This window comes from Cimex lectularius, unplaced genomic scaffold (assembly GCF_000648675.2).
Source record: "Cimex lectularius strain Harlan isolate CLEC.00 unplaced genomic scaffold, Clec_2.1 scaffold10, whole genome shotgun sequence".
NCBI classification, from domain to species: domain Eukaryota; kingdom Metazoa; phylum Arthropoda; class Insecta; order Hemiptera; family Cimicidae; genus Cimex; species Cimex lectularius.
The window spans coordinates 3,503,365-3,523,191 of NW_019392665.1; the positions used below are offsets into that span (position 1 = coordinate 3,503,365).

The 19,827-nt window shown below is 36.9% G+C and overlaps 3 protein-coding genes across 3 annotated transcripts; all 3 read right to left on the minus strand.

The window, feature by feature from the left end:
• Positions 1-323: 323 nt before the first annotated feature.
• On the minus strand, positions 324-5,816 carry LOC106667270 (zinc finger protein 135-like). Its single transcript, XM_024225047.1, has 10 exons — positions 5,765-5,816; positions 5,463-5,648; positions 5,186-5,386; positions 3,700-3,974; positions 3,635-3,641; positions 3,396-3,575; positions 1,965-3,330; positions 1,586-1,835; positions 730-819; positions 324-658 (listed from the first exon to the last, which is right to left on the minus strand). The coding sequence occupies exons 1-7, from the start codon at positions 5,814-5,816 to the stop codon at positions 3,281-3,283; spliced, it is 951 nt and encodes a 316-aa protein (XP_024080815.1). The 3' UTR covers positions 324-658; positions 730-819; positions 1,586-1,835; positions 1,965-3,280.
• Positions 5,607-12,352, minus strand: LOC106667282 (zinc finger protein 62-like). Its single transcript, XM_024225048.1, has 11 exons — positions 12,323-12,352; positions 10,852-10,970; positions 10,267-10,511; positions 9,813-9,866; positions 9,365-9,499; positions 8,537-8,671; positions 8,059-8,130; positions 7,831-7,965; positions 6,847-7,092; positions 6,141-6,346; positions 5,607-6,074 (listed from the first exon to the last, which is right to left on the minus strand). Exons 1-10 carry the CDS (start codon positions 12,350-12,352, stop codon positions 6,156-6,158), a joined length of 1,362 nt encoding a protein of 453 aa, XP_024080816.1. The 3' UTR covers positions 5,607-6,074; positions 6,141-6,155.
• On the minus strand, positions 10,934-18,685 carry LOC106667271 (gastrula zinc finger protein XlCGF57.1-like). The gene is made up of 7 exons (XM_024225049.1): positions 16,506-18,685; positions 16,204-16,434; positions 15,880-16,085; positions 13,475-13,477; positions 13,362-13,395; positions 13,103-13,297; positions 10,934-12,775 (listed from the first exon to the last, which is right to left on the minus strand). Exons 1-7 carry the CDS (start codon positions 16,528-16,530, stop codon positions 12,465-12,467), a joined length of 1,005 nt encoding a protein of 334 aa, XP_024080817.1. The 5' UTR covers positions 16,531-18,685; the 3' UTR covers positions 10,934-12,464.
• Positions 18,686-19,827: the final 1,142 nt, after the last annotated feature.

Below are 19,827 nucleotides of genomic sequence, written 5' to 3' on the forward strand. Positions count from 1 at the left end.
TATTGAACATATTCTAAGTGGTGTCGAGTTTGACAATGTCGTTGTCGAAAAGTTGATGTTTCATTATGACATGGCGTTTGAGGGAGCATTTGTGCTTCGTCTTGTAGGCGCAGTAAGGACATTGGAAGCGCGGAAGCTTTCCACATTCGTATCTCAGATGGACGACCAGGCTCTGCTTATGCTTGTAGGATTTCCCGCAGGTCGTGCAGGAGTGCCTCTCCTGGGCCGGCTTGTCTAAAACAAGAATAAATAGAAGACAAAATCAAAACCTTGATTTGGCCAAATAAGGCGGGGAGGTTTATAAGGTGATCAACTCACAAATGTTCTATCAACGGTTTCTTTATTTCGAGTAAAAACATGTTAAAACACTTTTCTTTGGTTTCTTTAACGAGCGAAGCAATTTGCATACACTACCGATTCTAGTTACAGATTTTTTTTTTTTTGACTAGTAGGTTTTATATCAAATGTGGCACTATGTTTTTATGTATTCGAAACACGTGCATCCTCAAGTTGCCTTTCTGCCTGGCTTTGTGGGGGCAGTAAGGGCAGCAGAACTGCGGGTCTTTACCGCACTCGTACCTGACGTGGAGTCTGAGGCTCTGCTTGTGCTTGTAGACCTTCTTGCACCGGACGCAGGTGAACCAGGAAAGACTGTCATCTTCAACAACGAAAAGTTTATAAACAACCATAAACGACAGTTGACAAACCGTGGGGAAATTTTATACTCACTGTTTAACCCCTCTTCGGGGTTCGTGCCAAGCGAGAAGAACAGTTGAGATTTCTTTACTGTACTCTCGGACTTCAAGGCAGCTCTGCCGGCTAACAAAATTTCAGTTAGGGATTAGTGGAAAATGAAGTGATTAAGCAAAAATTAGTGGAGAAGAAAAGAGCTAGTAATAATCACAACACCTTTGACTTTTTACGGCTTAATTTGCCCGTCCCCTGATCCTTTTGTCAATTAGCCATATCCTTGGTCCGCTTGTTCTCGCTTGAGATGGGCCAAGACGTGCTACTAAACGTAACGCAGCCGATTCAAATTGAGAACATGGTGGAAGGAACATCTCTTTTATTTCAACCAAATCAAAGATGGCGCGATGATAACACCCTTCTAGCATGCCTAGTCCAACAGTTAGCATAGTTATTCTATAGTCGAAGTGCACCAAGCTATAAACAAGAACCGATGGAAAGGCACAAAGGTGTTGCATGACGTTGTTTGCACATCTGGACACACATTTGCGTGAACAAGAGAACAGGGACTATGTCCTTAAGTTTTATTATTATTACAACAGCAAAAAGACTTGCACCTATAAATACTAATGAAACTGAAGCTGTAACTTGACAATTTTAAAGAAATCAAGCGTGAAAATATGAAGAAACAGCAATGGATGCTTGTCCATGGGATACCCCCTCCATGTAGTCCTAGATCTTTTCACCTACCACCATGTTTTTTTACAGTTTTTTTTTTAACGAGGGTTCGCAACAACAGAGGTCATATCAGCCCTCGGTGTGTTTGTGAGAAAAAGCGCATTTGTAAGTAAGTCGAGTACGATTGCAGGGCCGCTGGATTCGAACCCGGGACCTTTACCTTACACTGATGAGCGCCGTGACAACGCCTAAATCGTTGCGGCCACCGACGCCCCAGCCATCATGATAAAACATTGTTTATTGACGATCACGAAGACGGTAAAAATGTGAACGTGTAAGAAGCATTTTTTTTGTTAATTCAGCGTGTCAAAGGGTGAACAACGGTCCGTTTCGTTTCGCATCAGATATCCCATGTGTATCTCCTTTGGAAGACAACGCATCAAGATCAAAACATGTTTAACCTTGTGAACCTAAGAGGAGAAAATTTATAACTGTATCCTTCCTAATTAACAATCAATTTAAAAAAAATCAAATCGGGTAAATGAATTTTCTAGTTGATAGATGATGGATTTTATTATTATTTTTTTAAATTGAATTACATCAAATGATGATATGTCGCACGGCTATGTGAGTCTTGAGGTTGCCCTTGATTTTCGACTTGTAAGGGCAGTGCGGGCATTGGAACTGGGGTTCGACTCCGCACTCGTACTTTTGGTGTTCTTTGAGGCCGCTTTTGTACTTGTAAGATTTACCGCAGCGCAGGCAAGGGAAACGTCGCTGCCCTGAAAGAAAACAAGCTATAAATTAATCATTCGGCCGATTTTTACGGAGTACGAGGGACTTTACCGTTAATCCAGACCTTTTTTGGTAAGGCTTTGGTTTATTTTTTTTTCTAAATGACAATACATCATTGCGCAGTGGTTGGCAATACTAGCATGTCTAGCTTAACAGTTTGTCAAGTAGTATGGTTATTCTATAGTCCATGGATAAGTAGGCAAGGTTTGAACAAGAACCGATGGACAGAAAGGCGCAGTGTTGCATGACATAGACATGATGATGCTACTTAGTTGCACATCTAAAGACTAAACCCACCGTTGGTCGGGATCAACCACATCAAACAATGTCTATATATTGAACGGTAAGTTGATTAAAATACAAACAACATGAAAAGAAGAGAAAACTTTACAATAACACTTAGTACAAACATAAAATACAAACAAAGAACTGATTATATAAAAACACATTAAAAAAAGACAAGTAAAACAATAGTATTAACAACACATGGGCAAGACGGAAATAACACATATAACTATGTAGAACGAGCAAGGGAAGTAACAATACATGGGAAAGCATACAAATGCATTCGCCTCGAGTATTGCCAAAAAATAAGAAGACAAAATAAAATAAAGGTAATTAGAAAATTGGCAAATAGGGGGAAAATTCGCAAGGTGGGTTGGGAAGTTGGTGTCCGAGCGGATCGAAGTCACGATAGCTCAAGTGGTAGAGCAGCGAAGTATTTAGCCGAAGGTCGTGGGTTCGAATCCCGCTAGTGACACTGACTTTTTTATCTCGACCAATACCTTTCATAAAAAAAGAAAATATGTTATTTGGTCAATCGGACTACGAAATCTAATGGATTTAACTGGTAATTACAAAGTAAAACATATAAGACACAAAAACGCAAAATTTCTATTCGTAAAAGGGGATAACTATGTGCATTTTCTTTGGTATAAAAATGGGAATTTCTTATTAAAAAAAATCGAATCGCCCAAAATTTCACTTTTGTTTCTGTGTCTATGTTGTTCTAAAATCGTTGACAAAAAATCTATTCAGAAACAAAGGGGCCTGGTGGTAAGAATAAGAACAGCGACATTTCCCAGTCTTTTTTATTTTATAGAAAAACAGCAATAAAAGATTATTCGAATTTTTCGCTCGATTGTTTCTGCTCCGGCCGGAAGAACTGCCCTGCAAAATATAGATTATTAGAAAAATAATAGAATTTTGTGAGTTTTTAATTGGCTGTTACTTACCGAAGGAGTAGTGCTTTTTGAAAACGTGCGACTTCAAATTTGCCTTCTGCTTCGACTTGAAAGGGCAAACTGGGCAGGAGAACTGCGGTTCCTTTCCGCATTCGTCTTTCCTGTGCTTGTACAAGCTGGAGTTATGCTTGTAAGACTTTCCACAGTCGATACACCTGAACATTCTCTCTTCTGACATAAAGGAAAAAAAAATCAAATCATGTAACGAAAGTTAAGACAGAATAGGTTACCTCGCTTCTGAAAGATTCAGGGGTTTGGGGAAAAAAGGGGCCGAGATTTGCATGACTATTATTTATTGTTTTCCGTAAAGATACAACTTTTGATAGGAAGTCGAGGCGGGGTGTTTCATGATGATGTGGGACTTGAGGTGGGCCCTTTGCTTCGCCTTGTAGTCACAGTGGGGGCAGGAGAACTTGGGCTCGACCCCGCATTCGTATTTCTTGTGGCTCCTGAGGTTCCTCAGGTACTTGTACGACTTTGAGCAGACATCGCAAACGAAGTTCGCCCCTGTAAAGTACAATCGTTGAGGTTTGGCGATTGTGGTTTTCACTGGAGACTGTTTGGGCCTCGCTTAAAAAATACCTTTCAAAAATCCTCTAGGATATGGACTCCCAGAAATCAAAAATGAAAAGACACGCTGTTCGTCAAGAAATTTTGGGTTCGTGGTCCGATTGAACAAAAAAATTCTTTTCAATTAATTAATCTTTAATTAAGGTTTTGGTCGAGATAAAAAAGTCAGTGTGACGAGCGGGATTCGAACCCACGACCTGACTCATGACACTGACTTTTTTATCTCGACCAAAACCTTAATTAAAGATTAATTAATTAAAAAGAATTTATTTAGTCAATCGGACCACGAAACCTAATAGAAGTAATAATCAAAATGAAGTATACTTCACTAAAGCTCTCCGTGGCCATTTCATTTGTCGCCGAGAATGAAATAGATTACACGACATTTGAAAAATGGCAAAAAGGAGGGAAAAAGGGGGATAGCTCAAGTGGTAGAGTAGAGGCGTATTGAGCGGAAGGTCGTGGGTTCGAATCCCGCTCGTGACACTGAAATTTTTTAAATCTCGATATCATTCTTCACACGCCATCACTCTCAACCACTTTATGTCTGATTTCCTTACTCATTCTCTCGACTTTACTTTCTCATATTCTCAGTTTCTCGCTCTCACACATTCGTTCATTATCCCATTCTTTAGAATACTTTTTGTCATCGATTCTTTATTTTTTCCCCCGGCCGATTTATCTTTTCTTAGTGAAATCCATAATGAGATTATTTCCGTTCAGGATACTTGTATGCCAACATGCAAAATAATTGGATAAGTTTGAATGAGTCTAAATCAAAGTAATCAATTAATGAGAAAACCGCTGTAAGTAATGAACCATATCGTTTTTGGATTGGTGGGAAGAAAATATTGGAAAACTCTTGAACCAGGTTTCAAAAATAAAGTTTATTTTTAAATGATTAGTAACACGATTGAATTCTCTTCTTAAATGGCTAATTGTCCATGTATGTTGAATATATGTCTTCTCAGGTTGCTTTTGAAGGCGGTCCTGTAGCCGCAGTTGGTGCAGAAGAATGGCGGCTCTTTACCGCATTCGTACTTCTGATGTGCCATCAGATTCCTCTTGTACTTGTAAGTTTTGTTGCAGAGCCCGCAGAGGAAGAGTCCTGTAAAGAACCCTCTTGTCAATTAGATATCAACGGCCGCCGTTTAACCATCTCCTTCTAAATAAAATAACACCCGTAATGAGATTTTATTGGAACGTGTTACAGGTTTTGTCCTGGACCGAATTATAGTGGGCTTTGTGGATGAGGAAGAGGTGGCGTTTCAGGTTGACCTTCTGCCATGACTTGTAGGAACAGAACGGGCATACGAACTGCGGCTCCTTGCCGCATTCGAACTTCCTATGGTTGTTCAGGCTCTGCACGTGTCGGTACGCCTTGTAGCATCCTGAGCATTTGTATTTTTTCCCTTCTGAAAAAAAAAAAGCCACACACATGTATCTTATGCTAAATAGAATTTTTTCCCGGGTATTGGAAATATCAACAAATCATGGAATTTAGCATGTGCCGGCAGGCGATATGAGTTTTCAAAGTCCCTTTCTGCTTGGACTTGTAATCGCAGTGGGGACAGGAAAACTGCGGTTCCACTCCGCATTCGTACTTCTTGTGGTTCTTCAGGCTCCTCTTGCTCTTGTACCGTTTCGCGCAAACATCGCATTGATGAGGTTTGTCTAAAAAATAATAATAAATAAAATAAAAGTATCGACAATGTAATAAAATAAAATCTAAAAAGAGAATATCAGAAACCTTCCACACGCCGATTCTCACCTAAGAAATCCAAAATTACCACGCTTTATCTCGTTTTTTTCCCACGCTCTTTCTCTAATGAGAAAAACCATGTCGTTACCCACAGTGAAGGAAAATTAAAGAAAAGCCTTACGAGAATAAATCAATATATTTCCTACTAATTATATCAGATAATTATTGAATTATTTACATGGAAAATACTTTTTTTTAAGGTCAATGAGATAAAAATAATATGTGATTTGAGACCCCTCCAGTCGGATTTGGACTTCCAGTGACACTAGATCTTTCGGATCCAGCAAGCATTGAAATTTGCCCTGGCTCTGCATGAAGCCTGAGCGTATTCCTTCGTTCTGAAAAAGAAATCGATCTCATTTATTATAATAATTTTGTAAGTTTTATATTATTAACAAATTTACTTCAATTGAAACGTCTTAAGTTGGTGGAGTTTTGGGCGTGTGGCGACGGGCGATGTGAATTTTCAGATGTCCTTTCTGCTTAGACTTGTACTCGCAATGCGGACACGGGAACTGGGGTTCGACTCCGCACTCGTACTTCTTGTGTCTTTTAAGATTCCACCTATTCTTGTATCTATTGAAGCAAACATCGCATACATAGTATTTTCCTAAAAAAAAAAATAAACAATTCTACAGGCGAAAACAAACCCTAAAAAAATTAGGTAGAAGTAGGTAGGGATTGTGAAAGAATAGCAGGAAAAGAATACCAAAATTCCGTCTATAAAATAAAGAATAAGGTTTAAAAATAAAATGACATTAAAAAAGAGAAAGAGAAATCCAAAGAGAAAAGCACAGTTCCAATCAAAAAAGGAAAAGTAAATAAACGTCTCGCGGCAATAAACAAATATATTTAATAATTACATCAGCGAATTTATTTACATGAGAATTGCTTTTATATGTATAATAATTTTGGTGTGATTTCGAAATATATGAGATGCTAGATGATCCCTCCTGTTCGATTTGTATGAACGGAGATAACCATCTCTATTTGTCCTCTCTGGATTAACACAAACGTCATGTAATTTTACTAGTTTTTGTTGCCTCCTTTTGAACTGTCAGAAAGAAAATTGTGGCACGTGCCAGCGGGCGACGTGTCTTAATAAACTACCTTTCTGTTTACACTTGAAATCGCAATACATGCAGAGAAACTGGGGTTCGACTCCGCACTCGTACTTCTTGTGCCTTTTCAGACTCCTTGTGCTCTTGTAACGTTTCAAGCAAATATCGCAATGATGTCGTTTATCTAAAAAATAACGAATCGATATGTTAAAGAACAGAAAAAAACATAAAGCTGAAGAAGAAAAATGCTGAACATTCCGCCCACCAATTTTCACTGAGGACTTAGTACTAAATCCAATATTAAATCATATGTAGAAAATACATGTCCACCTGTTTCATATTAAAAAAAGGAACGCTTTCCAAGTATTTTATGATAAATACGCATTTTTTCATACTTTCCTTGAAGAGATGATCTCAAACGAACTTTCTGCTTCGACGTAATCATACAGAAAAGGGAAGAACATTGGTTCGATTCCGCACTCCCTAGTCCATCCGGTACCGGACACCTATTTTTACAAATATTTTAATAACGTCGGTCTAGAAAAGAAAAAAAGACATCCATTAAAGTAATAGAAAGAGGTAGGAATCCTGAAAAGTCAGATACGTACAAACATTCCGCCCACCAAATTCCATTAAGGAAGTAAATGTAAAAATGACGGCTCAAAATTTGCTGAAATCTATATTTATATGGTCATTTCAAACGAAAAAAACCGTGTATGTAAATTTTCCAAAAGGGAAGTAAAATCAAGAAAAATCTCATGAAAAATATGTATATATTTAATACTAATTACGCCAGTATTTACATCGAAATTATATATAAAATATAGGTGTGATTTCGAAATGTGAGAGGTTCCAGATGATCCCACCAGTTTATTTGTACTCGCACAGCAGATCCTCATCGGATCTTTTTTCCTCTTAAAATTCAAAACATGAAATTTTTCTGGATGTTTTATCCTAGGAAGTTGTGTCTTTTGTAGTTATCAGAATGAAAATTGTGTCATGTGCCTGCAGGCGATGTGCCTCAGCAGACTACCTTTCTGCTTCGACTTGTAGTCGCAATGTGTGCAGAGGAACTGAGGTTCGACTCCGCACTCGTACTTCTTGTGCCTATGCAGGGTCCTCGAGCTCTTGAAACGTTTCATGCAAATATCGCAATGATGAAGTTTGTCTAAAAAAATATACGAGTGGTTATGTTACAGGACTAAAAAATAAAGTAGTCGAAGAAAAAGAAGAAAGTTGAGCATTCCGTCCACCAATTTACAATGAACATAGGAAGAACATGGGTTCGACTTCACCTCGTACTTCTTCCTGTACCAGCCATGTACCTTGCTACCTAGTTTTACAAATATCACATTATGCCTAAAAAAAGAAGACGTTTCTTAAACTAGTAAGATGAGGTAAGTATTCTTAAAAATTCTGATACATACAAACATTCCGTCCACCAAATTTCAATAAGGAGAATTCAAAACTAGGTGAAAACTATAGTTTATCCACTTTTCAAAGAAAAAATCCTTCTGCGTAAGTTTCTCCAAAAGGAAGAAAAACTCAAGAAACGTCTCAACAAAATATATTTTTTTACTAATTACGTTACACAATAAATCAACGTCTGCATTTTTTCTCTGAGTTGAATCGCAAACCATGGAAATTTTTCCGCGTAATTTATCCTTGGGAGTTGTCTCCTTTTAAACTCTCACAAAATTGCGCGGTGTGCCGGCATCCGATGTGTCTTAACAAAGTACTTTTCCGCTTTGATTTGTAGTCGCAATATGTGCAGAGGAACTGGGGTTCGATTCCGCACTCGTACTTCTTGTGCCTATGCAGGGTCCTCGAGCTCTTGAAACGTTTCATGCAAATATCGCAATAATGAAGTTTGTCTGAAAAAAAAATACGAATGGTTATGTTACAGCACTAAAAAAGGAAAAACAAAAACAAACAAAGTAGTTAAAGGAAAAGAAGAAAATTCAGCATTCCGCCCACCAATTTACATAGAAGACAGGAAAAACGGGTTCAATTTCACACTCGTATTTCTTCCTGCACCGGTCACTGCTACCTATTCTTACAAATATCAATCTTTAAAAAAAAAAAATTTAAAAAAAAAGGAAGACATTATTAATTTAGTAAAATGATGTAGGTATTGTGAAAAATTTTGATACATACAAACATCCCGCCCACCAAATTTCTGTAAGGCCAACTCAAAACTAGGTGAAACTATAGTTTATCCACTTTTAAAAGAGAAAATCCTTCCACATAAATTTCTCCAAAAGGAAGAAGAAGTCAAAAAACGTCTCACGAACAAAATATATTTAATTACGTCAGAAGTATTTACATGGAAATTTGTATTTGTTTGTATAAAATGTTGGTGTGCTTTGGAAATACAAGAGATTCGAGATGATCCCTCCACTTGAATTTGTTCTTACCAAACAGATCAGCATCTCTACTTTTCCTCGCTGAATTGAATGGCAAACCATGTAATTTTTTCTAGATGCTTTATCCTCTGGAGTTGTCTCCTTTTAAAACGTCACAAAATTGCGTGGCGTGCCGGCAGGCGAAGTGTCTCAACAAAGTACCTTTGTGCTTTGATTTGTAGTCGCAATATGTGCAGAGGAACTGGGGTTCGATTCCGCACTCGTACTTCTTGTGCCTCTGCAGGCTCCTCGTGCTCTTGTAACGTTTCATGCAGACATCGCAAGGGTGAAATTCCTCTAAAAAAGAATAGGAATTGTCATATTATAAGAATAAACAAACATTCAGCTGTTGGGAAATAGAAAACAATATCAGCATTCCGCCCAACTCCTCACTGAGGACTTTAAGTACTCAACACAAACTTAGATCATAAACCAAGCATAAACGAAAGATTCGCCCCCTTTAAAAGTCGAAAAAAAAATAAGTTCAATACAAAATACATTCACCTTTTGAGAAATGCGCACTTTCCTCGGAGTTTTCTGCTTGTGGAGGCTGGTATTTTCAAACGGACTTACTGCTTCGACTTATAATCTACACAGAGGATAGAAAAACTGGACTCCACACTCGAATTTCTTCCAGTACCGGCCATTTTCTTGTACTTTCTTACTAATAGCCATAATCAAATATCAAAGAGTATAATTATAAAAAAATTAATCTATGTTTTAAACAAAACTAAAGAAACGGAAGGCGTTTTGGGAAAATCTGTACAAACATTCCGCCCACCAAAACTTTATTAAGGAAGTAGCCTAGAAGGTTATTAAAACACTTGTTGAGACCAACATTTGGTCTCCTTTAAAAAGGGAAAATCACATAAATTCTTCAAAATAAAAAGCAAGGTCTCACGACAAAATGAATATATTTAAATTAATTACATAAAGTCGTTTGTGTTGGTGCACTTGAGAAATATGTGAGATATGAGAAGGTCAAGAGAGCATTTGTATTTTGAAATAAAAGAAAGACATCGAAATCGTGTCATTATTCGTTACAGGTCTTTATTTGGTTTGTCAAAAAGAAAATCCCGGAGTGTGCCGACAAGCGATGTGCCTCATCAAGGAGACCCTCTGTTTCGACTTGTAATCGCAGTGGATGCAGGAGAACTGGGGATCGACTCCGCACTCGTACCTCTTGTGCCTCTTGAGGCTCTTCTCGTTCTTGTATACCTTATTGCAAATATCGCATCGATGAAATTTGCCTAAAAAAAAGAAAGGGATTGACACGATTAAATAGAGAGAACGGAGAAACGAATAGTATTTTTAAAAAACCGCCTGAGTAAAACGCAACATACCGCCCACCAATTTTCAAGGTAACTATTGAGAAAGTACAAAATTACATTAACCATGTACAAAATTGTATTTTTTACCTGTTTTCTTTTATTGCTTTTTACAAAAAAGTACCAAGTCACATGACCAATCAAAATAAGGAAGTAAAGAAACGACCCGTGACAACAAACATAAATACATTTAATACAAATCACGTTAATAAATTATTTACATGATAAAAACATATATTTTTGCAAATGTATTTTTATGATATATTGGTGTGCTTCCGAAATATATGAGATTTGAGATGACCCCTCCAATAGGTTTTGTACTCGCAGTGGGGACACCAGATGGGCGGTTTCCGCCCGCATTCGTACTTTCTGTGGTTGTACAGCGACCTTTTGTTCATGTACCTTCTCGGGCAGCCGTCGCACTGAAACTGTTTCAACGGCTTGAACAAAAAGTGACCTGAAAAAACCAACGGGAGAAAATTATAGAGCGTGTCGTCATCATCTCGGAGGAGGCGGGGGGGTCGGAAGCTGGAACACTATTGGAAGGACCGGGGTTCGAGGTTGGCACAATGGAATACTTCGAATATATGAGTATATCAATAATACCTCGAGAAAATAAATAAATCGAAGGAGTAAAGAGACGGATCGGACAAATTATGTACATCTAACAAAACACATTTATAAAAACAAAACCATACCTAACCTGGAAGCCAAGGAATTAGAAACCAGTTCAACTTCAACAGCCAAAAATATTTATTATTAATAAAATAAAAATCCAATTAATTTTTTAAAATATAGTTTATAAAGCACATACAAATAGAGTAATTAAAAAAGAAATTATTTCATAATTATCCTAGTCCAACCCAACCAATCAAATTATCACTATTACAAACAGTACAATTATTTATTTACTTTTTTGTGTTTACATGACATTGAAAAACATAATGTTAACCGAGCCAGTAATGCTTAGTTTTGCTTCCATCAAAAACGCATTAACATTAAACTAATTAAATTTTAACAAATAAAATCCAGTCTTTACCTAAAGATGGTGAGAAATTAATAATATGGGGACTTGATATAGTTAACATCGACAGGAAAATCGCACACAATGACTAAAAAGTTCTTTTTAATTCTTTTTTGTTTTCTTTTAAACGATTTGTGAAACAATGAAAACAAAAAAAAATATTCCACTGCATTCCACATCACCAAATACTTCAAAGATGAATATTCGCTAAAAATCATTTTCGGAACCTTTGTCAAGGACGATAAAAAAAAAATTAAAAGTCAAATTAGAGCCGAAGGAAACAATTATTTCATCTTTGTTTTTGTTCATCTTCCCACGATTTGTGAAACAATGTCGAAAAAAAAATTATTTCTCTATATTCCACATCATCAAATACTTCAAAAATGAAAACTCGCAAAAAAAAAAAAAATTCGGAACCTTTGTGAAGGATGATAAAAAAAAATAAAAATAAAAGTCAAATTACGGCGGTAGGAAACAATTATTTCATCATTGGTTTTGTTTGACTTTCCACGATTTGTGAAACAATATCCACACAAATCGTGGAAAGTCAAACAAAAAATAACTAATTGTATCATCCGTTATATTTATTATATTTTCTTTTCCGGGTCGAAACCTTTAGATTTTGGCCATACCTCGGCTAAAAGAGAAATTTTATCTAGGTAAAAATAAAATATATTATTAATTGATATGTCTAGGTAAGGTTCCATGATTTTTTTTTAAATTTAATTTTTACTTCAGTGTTAAAGGAAAAGATTGGAGTGAATTTACCATCGTGAGGATCTGGAAGGCATGGGCCATTATAACTCGTTCGTGGGTTTTAGAATCAATTTTTATTTTGAATGAACAGTTCAATAATTGTTAAAATAACAGTATATTTGTCACAGAATTAAAAAAAAAGTTACTAATATAATTATCCCAATAACAAGCTGTGAATTCTGATGGCATGAGTTTTGACGTTGTGCTTCCTTTTGGACTTGAAAGGGCAAAATTGGCAGCCGAACTGCTTCTCGATCCCGCACTCGTATTTGACATGTTTTGTCAAAGTATGCTTATGCTTGTAAGAAGTGAAACACTTGCTGCACGTGAATCTTTTATTCAATTTATCTACAAAATAAAAAATAAAAATCAGTAATGGAAAAACTCCGGGTACTGGCTTCTTCAGGTGATCGTCACAAAAGGGTTCATCTTGTGACGCTTCACGATGTGCAGGATCAACGCCTGCTTATGACGCGTTGTATGAGAGCAGTACGGGCAGCGAAACTGCGGTTCGATTCCGCACTCGTTCTTCTTGTGGTTGCAAAGTCCTCCCTTTGAATAATAAACCCTGAGGCACCTGTCGCAACGGTAAGTCTGCCGTGAAGTGTTCACGTCACCTAGAAGTAAATAAGCAGAATATCAGGGGACCTAGAAACCCGGTTCTCGATACGTCACGCGTCCCCTCCTGAAATCTAAACCTTATCTTCTAAAATTTCAAAAAATTCTAACACGAAAACAGTTTATTAGGAGAATTACAATTACAAAAAAAAAAAAAAAAAGTAAAAGATCAACGGGAATAGAAATGTTTCAGGACTAGGTGGGTTTTCAGGCTGTCTTTCAACTTTGCCCTGTAAGGACAGTTGGGACACTGGAACGTTGGCTCTTTTCCGCATTCGAAGTCGACGTGCCTTTTCAGGTGCCATTTCCTCTTGTAGGACTTATCACAGTTCTGACAGGCGAAGTAGTTCGTCTTGTCCTTGTGCCTCGCTGAAATTTCAATTTTTAATATATTACTTGAAGACTTTCTTTGGTATTTTTTGTTTCTTATTGCCTTGACCATTTGAAATTTTAACTTTTGCTAAAAGCTAATGGAATAAAAGTCATGATATTTATTGTAAAAAAAAACGTATTTATTATTTAAAAAGAACACTTTAACTTTGTTACATTCTGAAACAAAAAGAACAAAGGTAAAACGTATTTAAAAATTACTCATTATACAAGAGATTTCCATCAACAGAGAAGGCCTCAGAAACTTCCATTAACTGTTCGTTAACTTTTTGTGAAGTACCAAGTTTATTATTATTCATTTTAAACAAGGAACAAACCTCCGGTGAAGAAAAGGCGTCTGACGAGGAAAGATAAAAAAAAGCCTATTTAGAACATAAAAAATAATTTATATATACCCAATGATTCCTTAACTTTCTTTTTTGAACTGTGCCAAGTTTATTAAACTATTACTCTATAATAACGAGGAAACGTTTACCTATGAAAAAGAGCCTTAAAAAACAACTATCGAGATGGGAGATAAGACAAAACATTTAGAACCTAAAAAAGTAATTTCTATACCAATAATTCGTTAACTTTCTTTTTTGTACCAGTGCCAAGTTTATTAAACTATTACTCTATAAAAACGAGGAAGCAGAAAGCAAAAAACTTTTACCTATGAAAAAGAGCCTTAAAAAAACAACTATCGAGATGGGAGATAAGACAAAACATTTAGAACCTAAAAAAGTAATTTCTATACCAATAATTCGTTAACTTTCTTTTTTGTATCAGTGCCAAGTTTATTAAACTATTACTCTATAAAAACGAGGAAGCAGAAAGCAAAAACTTTTACCTATGAAAAAGAGCCTTAAAAACACAACTGTAGAGATGAGACAAAAGAAAAAACATTTAAAACCTAAAAAGTAATTTCTGTACCAATGATTCGTTAACTTTCTTTTTTGTAACAGTGCCAAGTTTACTAACTATTACTCTATAAAATCGAGGAAGCAAAAAGCAAAAACTTTTACCTATGAAAAAGAGCCTTAAAAAACACCTATTCAGATGGGACAAGAAAAAACATTTAGAACCCCCCCAAAAAAATTTCTACACCAATAATTCCTTAACTTTCTTTTTTGTATCAGTGCCAAGTTTATTAACTTATTATTCTTTTTAAAAAAGTACGCAAAAGTAAAAAAACACTTTTGCGACGAAAAAGAGCCTTAAAAGCGTCTATCGATAGGAGTCATAAGAAAAAATCATTTAGAAGACAAAAAAAATACTTTCTATACCAATGTTTCGTTAACTTTCTTTTTTGAAGTAGTGCCACAAATTTATTAATTTATTATTCTTTTTAAAAGGCCAGCAAAACGGAAAAAACCTTTATCGATGAAGTAGAACTTTACAAAAACATGTATCAAGAGGAGACATAAGAAAAAACCTATTTAGGACGAGCCAATAATTTCAATAACAATGTTTCGTTAACTTTATTTATTTATTTTTTTTAAGTAGTGTCAAATTAAGTTTAAACTTAACTTGATCTAAAAGTTGTTTATTTAATTATTTATTTTAAGGAAAACAGAAAACCTATCCATATTCAAGTCTAATAAGAAAAAAGAAGAAATGGAAATAGAAAGAATGCACATATCGAGAGTTAGGGTTTTTAAACTTTTTTCCCGTTTTTATCTTTTTCGGCGGATCGCCGCTGAAGAACAGAATTTTCTAAAAATCTGCCCGGGCTATGAACCTACAGGTTTCCGATCATTTTGGCCTGTGAGACGAGTTCCTGCGGTTTGCAATCTTCAGCGGTCGTACGGGTTTTAAGCACGGCGAGGCACCGTCAACCGCTAACCAATACCCTCGGACCCCCCTACTTAAAATGGCTAGACACGCATTTGCAACCAAAACGTGCCATGCCAAAACGATCGGAAAGTTCGAGCTAAAAACAAAAATAATCTTGATATTTCCTCCTGTGGTCCACCCATACTTGATGGGTTTTTTAAACGAGGAAAATACATTTCAAATTTACTAATAAACTCACACAGACACTCTGAAGATGGCGAGGATTTGAAACGCTTCTGAGAGAACTCTGCGAACCAAAGAAAACCAAGGCAGATGGAAATGATAGGTAAAGTTTAACTTTACGGAAAAAAATAAATTTAATTAAAAAATGTTAGATTCCCTATTGGGATGTGTATTGTAACCTGTATTGATTGTTTCCGACCATTTTGGTCTGCCCATACTCGCTGCTTTGGTCTGTACCAAAATGATCCAAAATAAGGCATACCAAAATGATCCATCCTTAAAAAATGTGGTTTTTTTTTTAGTATTAATGGGGGGGGGGGTAAAAATTCGATAGTGGTTTTTTAAATATTTTTATATAAAGTTTTTCGTACAGTAAGGAAAAGTCTTTATTATGTTAAATCGTATATTTGCGATTAATCCAATTTACACCGAGTAACAAAACTGCATCGGACTTCACCCACCGTCAAATCTCTTTTTATTGAGGAGGGAATATAAAAATTCACCAAAACTTAACACTTTATTTCACAACAATAAAAGCATCATTCGGAACAAAACGAGTAGACGTTGTTGAAGCCGAGGTGTCTGTGGGACATGTGGCTTTTGAGGGCGTGCTTCAACTTGGCCCTATACGGACAATGCGGACAGGCGAACTGCGGCTCCTTCCCGCACTCGTACTTAAGATGGCGCTTCAGATGGGACTTGTGCTTGTACCGCTTGTTGCAGCCGGTGCAGAAGAAGTACGAAGCCGCCGACCCGCTGTATCCTAGAACTGAAAATGCAGCTTTAAAATACTGTCGTGGAAATATTTCACCCGGTCAAACTCACCTAACGTAGGTATTAAATTTTAAATTATAAAACTAGACTCTAATTCTAAACAGATTATAAACGGGTTGTAGGTGTTGTTATATTGAAGCCGTTTTTTAATGTTTCCTCCAAATGCTGGTTGTACATGTGTTTCTTAAGATTGTCTTTCAATTTCGACTTGTGAGAGCAGTAAATGCAGGAGAATCGCGGTGCTTGGCCGCATTCGAACTTAAGATGGCGCAAAAGGTGAGCCTTCCTTTTGTAAGTTTTACCACAGCCGGGGCAACGATGCGGCTTCAAAACCACCTGTGGACCTAGAAATAAAGTCGTGTTACAACCCGTGGTGCTGATTTCGGTTCGATTTTTTTTAAACGACGGCGGAAACCTGGAAAAGCTGGGAAGCTGCTCATGAAAAAATAATTAAAATATTTAAATAAGCCTCTATTGGGGAAACTCTTGTACAAAAAAATGTTTGTTGGCAATGTGCCTTTTGAGATTTTCTTTTAGCTTCGTCCTGTGGGGGCAATGGGGACAGCTGAACGCTGGCGATTTGCCGCATTCGAACTTCTTGTGTCGTAAAAGGTGGGACCGCCTGACGTAGCTTTTTCTGCATGAGGGGCAGTCGAACTTCTTTTCGGCGTCTTTCCTTTCTGAAAAAAATCGAGAAGAAAAATATTTCGTTTTAATATAGTGAAAACAAACTTCCCACTGCATTTCTTGGGCCGGATAGACAATTAATTTGTATTTTAATCTATCCATTTCTAGTTCGCCGAATCTTTTTCTGCTCAACAAGATTAAATCTCAGGCTGAAACAGCTCAACAAAGAGGATAACAAAAAGATGAAATTTTAAGTTACTGTGATAAATTGAAGACAAAGTGGAGTGGAAAAGCCAATAAGCGGGCAGTGATTGAACAGAATAAGAACAGATCTCTGGTCCGCCTAGCCTCGCTTTAATCACACAACCCTTTCTGCTCCCTAAATTTTCTTATTGTACATAAAATAAGAAAAATAAATAAAACTGGAATTAGAAAATATTTCCGTTTTTTTTTTTTTTTTTTTTTGAAGAAATTTAATTGATCCGTCTGGCTTCGCTGTTAACACCCCCCTTTTTACTCCTCCTATTATGGCTCCTATATTTTCTTACTCCACGTGGCAAAAAAAAAAAAAAACATGAAACATGAAACAAACATGAAATTTGGAAAAAATGCACTTTCTGAACGCATTGTCGAAAACTAATCATCACCGGTCCGGCTGGCCTAGCTTTTACACACTCACCCCTTTCCTTGGTTAAACCGTTTTGGCCCCTTATATTTTCTTATTCCACCTGACAAAAAAAAATCAAAATTAGACAATAGAGATATGAAAATTGGAAAAAAATGCGCTTTTTCTCGTCAGACGTATTTTCGAATCACTGGTACGTCTAGCCTCGCTTTTGACCACCCATCCCTTTCCCCCCAAAAAAAGAAAAAAAAATAGAACGTAGACATGAAATTTGGAAAAAATATGCTCTTTTTCTCGTTAGACGGATTTTCGAAAACCAATCACTGGTCCGTCTAAGTAGTGATAAAAGGCCGGTTCTGGCAAAGTGAATACTGGCACACTTGATGGGGTCTGGTGGGGGGATAATTTCATGGAGTCTGGTGGGGGATAATTTCATGGGGTTTGGTGGGGGATTACTCCTTGGACCGAGGCGGTCCCAGTATCTACAAAGGGGGGGGGCAGAAATCTATACACCGTCAGCCCCCATGAGTGAGGCGTGATGACGTGTGAGGCGGTCCTGAAAAGTTGGACTTTGACCCTGTGCCAGTAGCTCCTTGCAGTGACGCCACCTGTGCCAGCTCCCCCTTCAAGTGACGTCATCTGCGCCAGCTCCCCCTTCCAGTGACGTCATCTGTGCCAGCTCCCCATTCAAGTGACGTCATCTGTGCCAGCTCCCCCTTCAAGTGACGTCATCTGTGCCAGTTCCCCTTCAAGTGACGTCATCTGTGCCTGTTCCCCCTTTCCGTGACGTCATAACATCGTCAAACCCCATGGAGTAATCCCCCACCAGACCCCATCAATCATAACATCGTCAGACCCAATGAAATTATCCCCCACCAGACCCCATGAAATTATCCCCCACCAGACCCCATCAAGTGTGCCAGTATCACCTGTGCCAGAACCATCCTTTTATCACTACTCGTCTAGCCTCGCTTTTGACCATTCAACATTTATGATACTATATTTTCTTTTTACAAATAAAATAAGCTAAAAATTAGGTCAAATTTCCGAATGCATATTTTTAACAGAAATGTCTGGCCCGGCTGGCCTCGCTTTTAACACCCCCTCCAATTTTTTTTTAATAATTTGGCTTCTTATACTCTCTTATTCCACGTTCTAAAATAAAAAAAAATTTAAAAAATGAGAACAAACACACAAGAAATTGGGAGAAGATGCAGTTTTTCGTTCGGCGCATTTCACCAGTCCGCAAAGTCTCGCTTGGATTATTTTCAACATAAAGATATAACTTTCTGCTGGCGTTTTGGATGAGATAGTTTATGCAGAGGAAATTCCAAATCTATTTTGAAAATATTTTAAAGTTGCCACTTTCTTTCATAAAATGTATTCTTTTGTACAAAACAGTTTTGGGAAGGTTTTCAATATAAAACAAACAACGAAAATGTTAACAATCGTGATATATTATTTTCTTTTTAAATTAAAACAGTGCATAAAACAAATAAAATAAAATAATATTTTTTAAAATCTTTAAAGGTACATTTTCATTTTGATGCAAATATATAACAGTTAGGATCTGTCTTTGTATAAAAGATGCTTGACGACTAGATGGGACTTGAGATTGTGCTTGAGCTTCGCCTTGTAAGAGCAATGTGGGCATTGGAAAAGCGGCTCTTTCCCGCATTCGAACACGATGTGCCTCCTCAGATGGCATTTCCTTTTGTAAGCCTTTCCACAGGACCAACACGGAAAATTCCTATTCCAGGCTAGAAAACAGAAGAAGAAAAAATATTTGAAGCATGTGATCTCAACGAAGAAGGGCGTGGGGATGGGCCTGGAGTAAGAGAAAACGTAAAAGACGAGAAAAAAAATAAAAATAGAAGGATTAAAGGAAGGACAAGAAATTAAACCGACCTTTATTTAGATAATTATTCTTTTTTTAATTCAAAATGTAAAAAATTCACCAGAGGTTGGTATAGGAAAGGTTTTGTTTTTCGACCAATGCCAGATGTCTCGTCGCTATGTGGACCTTAAGATGTTCCTTCAGTTTCGACCTGTGAGGACAAATCGGACATTGGAACTTCGGCTCGATGGAACACTGGTACCTCATGTGTCTCATAAGGTGGCCTTTGTTCTTGTAAGACCTTCCACAAGTCTTGCACAGGAATTTCGTCTTCTCTCCTAAAAGGCCAAAGAAAAGAATTAACACGTAGACAGTCTGCAAGTCAATGGACAAGAAATCAGGTTGAGCAAACGAGTGGTAAAATTAAAAAAGAATTTATTCGTCTAATATATAACAAACCTAGTGTAACAATTTTTCTCTTTTTTAAAGATTTTTGTTTTTTACAATTCGCCTTTGTTTTTGTTTAATTCACGATAAATCTCTGAACTTTAACACACAAAACAATTATATTTCAGCCCAAACAATTCTCAATGAGTCATTTATCAACAACAACATTGCACTATTAAAACAGTGTGACCGAATTAACAC